This window comes from Acomys russatus, chromosome 12 (genome assembly GCF_903995435.1).
Source record: "Acomys russatus chromosome 12, mAcoRus1.1, whole genome shotgun sequence".
In the NCBI taxonomy this organism is placed as follows: domain Eukaryota; kingdom Metazoa; phylum Chordata; class Mammalia; order Rodentia; family Muridae; genus Acomys; species Acomys russatus.
In genome coordinates, this window is record NC_067148.1 from 42,372,995 (window position 1) to 42,379,861 (window position 6,867).

At 52.4% G+C, this 6,867-nt stretch overlaps 1 protein-coding gene across 1 annotated transcript in view; it reads right to left on the reverse strand.

Moving 5' to 3' along the window:
- Positions 1 to 888, reverse strand: part of Per2 (period circadian regulator 2) — a 33,780-nt gene extending 32,892 nt beyond the window's left edge. The window contains exons 1-2 of the mRNA XM_051154360.1: positions 642 to 888; positions 9 to 71 (exon numbers count right to left, since the gene is read on the reverse strand). Coding sequence (XP_051010317.1) covers positions 9 to 71; positions 642 to 871 — 293 coding nt within the window. The 5' untranslated portion in view covers positions 872 to 888. The remainder of the gene's footprint in view (positions 1 to 8; positions 72 to 641) is intronic.
- Positions 889 to 6,867: the final 5,979 nt, after the last annotated feature.

Genomic DNA, 6,867 nt, shown 5'->3' on the forward strand with positions numbered 1-6,867 from the left:
GGTCTTACCTGCAGCCACTCATGGAGGGGTTGTGTTCCGGCTCTGTCATCATCAGTCCGAAGGCATCAGGGCTAAAAGAGCAGACATGTCAGATCCTTATATGCCTCTTTCCCCACCCAACTGGTGAAAACAGACTAGGACTGTCACACCAGAGACTTTTCTGTAACTCCAGTTCCAGGGGATCTGAAGCCCTCTTCCGTCCTCTATGGTCACCAAGCACGCAAGTGGTGCACAGATAACTCACACAGGCAAAAGACCCACACACATTAAAATTAGAATTTTTTTTAAAAAAATTTAAAATGTTAAAACTGGAACGTAAGATCTGTAGATACTAGGAAAGTTGAGCGTGGAGAGATGGAAATGCCAAAAGGAATGATCGGTTTTCTGTGACCTGCCTTGTATGTGTGTGAGCAGCCACCTCTAAGACCTCATGGGGCTATCTGTTAAGTGGCAGCAGACACAAAGATGCAAAGAAGACTGTGATATCATTTACTCGGAAGGACGGACTCCAATAAATACTATCTACAGAATTAAGACGTGCTGCAGTCCTGGCACTTGCTGCTTGAGGATGGGCAAGAGGAAAATACAGAGGAAGCCACAGGTGTCCTGTGTGCGAGGACCTTGCCTGAGGCTGAACCTACCTCGGGTGGGTGTTGGAAGATTCCACTAGCATCCGCAGCTCTTTCCCACTGTCATCGCAGTCGCTGCCCTGAGAGTCCCGACCCATAGAGCAGTTTTCATTGGTTTCATTTCCACTAGAACCACTGCCCATGTCCACATCTTCCTGGAGGACAGCCTGGGTGGGCTGAGGCTCCCCTGGCTCCTTGGTGGGGCTGGAGGGACTGCGGGAGAAGTCCACGTATCCATTCATGTCAGGCTCTGGGATGAAGCTGGTGAAGGGAGGAGATTGCGGGCAGATGTTAAAGGGCACCAGCGCAGTAAGGCTGGGGATGCAGCTCGGCAGTAAAGCATTCGCCTGGGATGCGTGAGGCCCTGGGTTCGATTCCCTAGTGTTAACAGTACAGCTGTCATCCACTCCTGTATTCGTATTCCTCATTGTTGGACTCCTACTGGTCCTGGATCAGCAAGACAGCTGGCCTGAGAGTCTCAGCTCCTATGGAGGTGCTGGCAGCCTTGTCAGCAGTCAGCCACCCACATAATGGGGAGATTTAGCCACGCTAAGTGGTAAGCAGGCCCTAAGAATCTTCGTCCTACTATCTCCCCAGGTGACGTTAAGCAGCGGGGTCCAGAAACAAGTCCATCACAGCATGGTGTATGCTACAGAGAAGCTGAAGGCAGCCAGGCCTCCTGGAGATGTACTGCTAAGTGTGAGGGGTGACTAAGCCTCATGAGGCTGCTCCAGCAGGGATGCCGTGGCATGCTCTAGGTAGATGCTAGGGGCTCCAGCGCTGCAGGTAGCCTACCACTGGCATAAGGTGGGATGGAGATTCAAGCTTACCCTGAACAGTCAGGGGCCACTGACCTGCCTAAGCATCGCAGACGTGGGACTTGGTTTATTTGGCAGGACCCCATGGCCACACTAGGTAGAAGCTTCAACTCATGTGCTTAGGGATAGGTGGGTAGAAGGGGCTAAAACCCCACCACTAACAAGGCGTCCAGAGAAAACTGAACCCCCTGAAGGGTCACAGACTTACAGAGTGGGTGGGCGTATAGGAGCTCACAGCTCAAGGATGGGGGGGCTGTTGGATGTCACTGGGAGAAAAGGGGGGCAGGGATACCATTCCCCAGAAGGACCCTGGCAGGAAGCAGATGTCACTTAAGCTGAGACAGGTCACATCATGTTTATGCAAATAGCTAAAAGCAGTTAAGGCCTTGGTACTGGGCCTGGGAGAGGCGGTTACCACCACCCAAGATGGTAAGGAAGAGCTAAGGAAACCCAGACCACCACAGGCTGAGGAAGAAATGCCTGAGTGCTCTCTCCTCCTGACCTCTACTCTGCCAAGCACATGAGGAAGCCAGAAAACAAAGGACTTGCTGGGGGGCCAAGTGGCAGCAGCAGGTTCACTGGAGAAGTCCCTTGGAGGCATAGTGTCCCCAAAGTCTTCCTTGACATCAGGAAAACACAAGCTGCCAACAGAAGGCTCAGGCCACACTAGAAGCATGCAGATGAGCTGGTGTGTAAGACACTCACCCAGGGCTGCATAAGATCGGGTACCAGCCAGCCCCACACTAGCCTGACCCAGGGTGCTCCAGTGGGGTCCTGTGTCCACCCTAAGCTTAGAGGTTTCTCTGTGCTGACTTGGTCCAGCACGGCACTGCCTGCCTGCAGCGCGTGCTCACCCTTCCCAGGGTGGAAAAAGGACAGGACCGCTTCCTAGAGTCCCCTCCCACCCTGTTCCTCCCATAATTCACGTGAAATGACCAAGGATTTAAGACTACTGGAGAACAGCACGGTTTTCAGCAGCCCAGGAAACCCTAAAGGATCCCAACTGTTTGCCACCAAGCAAAGACGTATCTAGGTGAAGCAGTGAAGGGAGCAGTGGTGCACCAGGGATGGCACCAGGGTCTCACGCCCTGCCCAGCTGCCCCAGGCCCCAAGGAAGACAGCCAGCACTACAGATCCTCCTCTCTCCTCCTTGCCACAATGGGACAAGCCAAGAGTGTGACCGCTGGGAAGATGCTACAGGACAAAGGGTGGGACAGAACAGCCCGAGGCCCCCTACAGGGCCACACCAAGAGAGTGGCCATATAGGTAGGAAACAAAGCGGGTCACATGCTGTCAATATCCTGGTGATGGCATCCTAAGGCCGGCCCAACCTGATCTTTCTTCACCCAGCACCTCCCCAGGTCTGCACAGGGTGCACTGTAGGGTTGACTCCAGGGGGATGGGGCCACACAGAAGCTAGCCAGGCAGAAGGCAGCCATGCTGCTTCCTCAGAACGGCTGAAGGATGAGACCTTGTCATTTACAGACAAAATTTACAGACAAAAGCCAAAGTGGTGTTTTCAAGAAAGCTCCGACAAAGAAGCACCACCATTAGCTTCTAGGGAAGACCAACCCAGGGCTCGACGGCACCTACTTCTTTCTCCTCGTACACAAACCTTCTACAGTAGATAGGTGTGATGAAGCAAGCAACTAAACCCGAGACAATGCCATATGCCAAGACAAAAACACCACATCAGGACCAACAGCTGGGTCAAGAAGGGAGAGATAATCTGTGTGGTGGGGGGATGCTTGAGAAAGTCATTTGTTGCTGCTGCTGCTGGTTTTAGCAAAATAAAGTCTTTCTATGTAGATCAGGCTGGTCTTGAACTTGTAATCCTCTGGCCTCAGCTTTCCATGTGCTGGGGTTACAGAGATTATAGGTGTGCACACCACACTTGTCTAAGAAGGGAAAGGTGACATTACCTGGGAGGAGGAGAGACCAGGAGGAAAATGGCCATTTTCACCCAGGGAAAATAGTCCTCCAGAAAAGCCTCAGAGCCCTAAGATAGACAGGTTTGAAGCTGCCAATCTGTAGACACCCAGGTACCAGCAAACTCATGTACTGGAAGTCTAGCAACCCCAGTAGAAGTTACGCTTTCAGGAGCAAACAAAGGGATATAGGTATGACGAGGAAAAGCGACATGTGGCCTGCAAAGCAGGAAGGAGGGTGCAGGGTAGGGGCACCAGGAGACACTGTTTACACCCAGTTCTGTAAGGAAGAGGTGTGTAGGGAAGCGAGGCCACTTCAGACAGGGACTTGCTTGCTGTGTTACAGATGGAGTTTGTCAGCACCCGAAGTCACAGGAAACCTAAAGGCAGGAATTGTCCCAGCTGAAGTCAGAACAAAATGTGCAAGTTCTGGCCTTTTGTTTTGTTTTGTTTAGCAGTTTGGAAGCTGTGCCCAAGTCAAGGGAAGAGAGAAAGGAGGAGACTTCTCGAGAGTGTGCCAAAGTACAGGCATCACGGAGCAGAGCTTCCCACAGAGAGGTAGGAACGGATGGACAGACATTCAGACAAGCAGCACAAGAAAGAAGTCATTTTGCCCACTGCACGGTGATGGAGGACAGATGGCCTTGGGAACCTGGGAATGTCAGCACAGAGGCACTCTGGAAGGAGCATGTGACCTTTCCTTTCTAGGAACTGAGACGCAGAAATGCATAAGCCCACACACAAGTCAAAGACGCTTAGTCTGCGGAACAACAGAACTCAAGCAGTGCCATGGGTGGGAGGGGTGGGGGAAAGGGGAGAAGTATAGGGGAGGGGGAGAGCTGGGGGGAGGGGGAGAGGTGGGGGGAGAGGTGGGGGGAGGGGAGAGGTATAGGGGAGGGGAAAGATGTGGAGGAGGGGGAGGGTGTCTCTGTATGATACCTGTAGCATGTGGTCGTTCTGGACTGATGCCACCCTCAACTCCCAAACCAGGCTACTGCCTCCACCGTGCCCCATCACAGTCAACACAGTAGGAGAAGTGACTCTGGTGAATTACTAAGCCTGAGATGGGACCCTTACTCAGGGGAACAGACTTCATTTTAAAAAGGAACTGAAGGCTCTTTGAGGTCTAGCTGTCCCTGGCATCTCCTCTATCTATCCAACCCCTTGGTCTAGCCTGTGTGTATAGTCTCACTCCAAAGACTTTGCACCTCTACTCCCTCTAGCCCACAGCACTCTCCTCAGATCCACAGAGAACTCCATCACCGTCTCCCTTGGGAGGGTGTGTGTGTGTCAGGAGGGCATTTCCATTTCCCTGCAGAGAGCAAGCTGTATGAGAGCGAGAGTTTCCTGCTGGACCCTAGGGCACAGCACATACTGTGGAAGGCACATGCCTGGGACTCTACATCACAGGACCCTGTGCACCTGCCAGGAGGGGGAGGGCCTAGCATGGGCTAGGACTCTGCACCACAGAGGACTGTGTACCTGCTGGAAGGAGCAGGCTAGCATAGCCCGGAACTACGTCACACGGAGTTCTGTGCACCCACTATGAAAGTGCTATAGGGGTAGCCCAGGAGAAGCCACAGGGGCACACATGCAGGCACCACCTGCCAGTGAGCCCTAGGGTGGCCTTCTAGCAGACCAGAGTACAGGCTGTATCTTGCTCTCCCAGGGCCCTGACTTCTAGAACATGGACGACCAACAAGGAACTAGAACACACAGAATATAAAAAAAGTTCATAGCAGGCATAAAGGAGTGCCGGGCCAAGACTTGAGTCAGGGCTAGGAGTGAGGTGCAGGCAGCTCTAGGTGCACAGCGCACTTGCAGACTTGTCACTTGAGCTCCCTTGGGTTGACTCCAGGCCTTTGGCATGGCCACACGGTCCTCCTAAAGCCCCCAGGATTTGTTCCCTCTTGACCCCGAATCCTCTAGACCACACCCATCTCATCTACCCAGGCAGATGAGCAACCCATTTCTTTTGCCTTAGGTTATGATGGGGGGCGGGCAGTAGCGGTGGCAGGGCACCTAGGTGAGCAGTCCCCAAGGGCCACACTTTTCTGCTGTACTCCACTACTTCTTGGCTATGTGATTTATTTATTTTTTATTTATTTGTTTGTTTGTTTGTTTGTTTTTGTTTTTTCAAGACAAGGTCTCTCTGTGTTAGCCTTGGCTGTCCTGGTCTCACTTTGTAGATCAGGCTGGCCTTGAACTCACAGCAATCCGCCTGCCTCTGCCTCCCAAGTGCTGGGATTAAAGGCGTGCGCCACCATGCCTGGCTGGCTATGTGATCTTAATGAGTTCTTTAGCTGGCCTCTGTGCCGTGGTTCCCCGCCTTTATGATGGAAACAAAAGCAGTTCCTCTCTCAACACTTGGGAGAATTAAATGGTCCAAACTATCTGGAATTTAGTAAATGTCTGACAAATAGCATCTTTCAATCTTGGGGCTAAATGACCACAGGGAAACAGACAGGCCTGTCATCGTACTGTAACTGGGGCGGGATGGGGGAGCTCTAGTTCACATGCAAATGACAGATGCACACCCCATTCTATCCAGCCCCGCCCACCCCCACGCTCCCAGAGTGTTCTGTATTGGGCTCAGTTCCTGGAACTCCTAATTTGTACCTGGCAGTTCCAATCCCTGGGGGGGGGGGGGGGGGGCAACAGGGTCACTGTTGCCACCAGGTTACCTTGGAGAGGACTATAAACTTTTTTTTTTTTTTTTTTTTTTTTGGTGAAGAGGGCCAAGCAAGCAATGGCAGAAACATAAGGCAACAAACTAAGTTGCCCGAGACCTCATTATTCCAGAAAAAACGCACCGCTCAGCGGGAGTGGCTCTAATGGACCAACATCAATTTGCCAAGTTGGCAGAACCAGCTGCTGGACCAAGCAGACTTTGTCTCCTGTACTCATGGTCCAGTACTCTGTCCCAGCTCTGATGGGTGGGCAGGGGGCCCTGGAAGAGAGGGTACAGTCTCAGGGAGGGCTCTGGGAGGGATAAGGAGAACCTGGCTGAGCCTGTTTTGGCCTGAGCCCACGCCTTCCCCTATCCATCCATTAGCCTCACCCATGGACAGTAGCCAGCCTGAGGTCAGGAGTTAAGCTGGGGCTGTTGACCCAGTCACTCTCCTCAGCCAGACGGAGGCACATTAGGAAAGTGCCCTGAGTGATGAGATCATGAGTCTGGGTGGAGGAGGGTACCCCAGGCTGGCTGCTGGGAGCTCACAGAATTGTCCTCTCAGCTTCTGCAGCGGGCTACACTTTCCATAGGAAATAGTTTAAAAACAAAACAAAACAGTGGACGACAATGACAAAAAGAGCCAGGAATGAAAGCACAGCCTGGACAGTGCTCCAGCTCCCACTGCCAACCAGGAACTTAAGGGCCTCTCACCCTCACTGCTTCCTGCCTAAGAGGGAAATAAATACATTTTCCGAGGGAAAGGAAAATTAGTAAAGAACCTACTTCCTCCAGAGGAAAGAAAGTACAGACACATACAT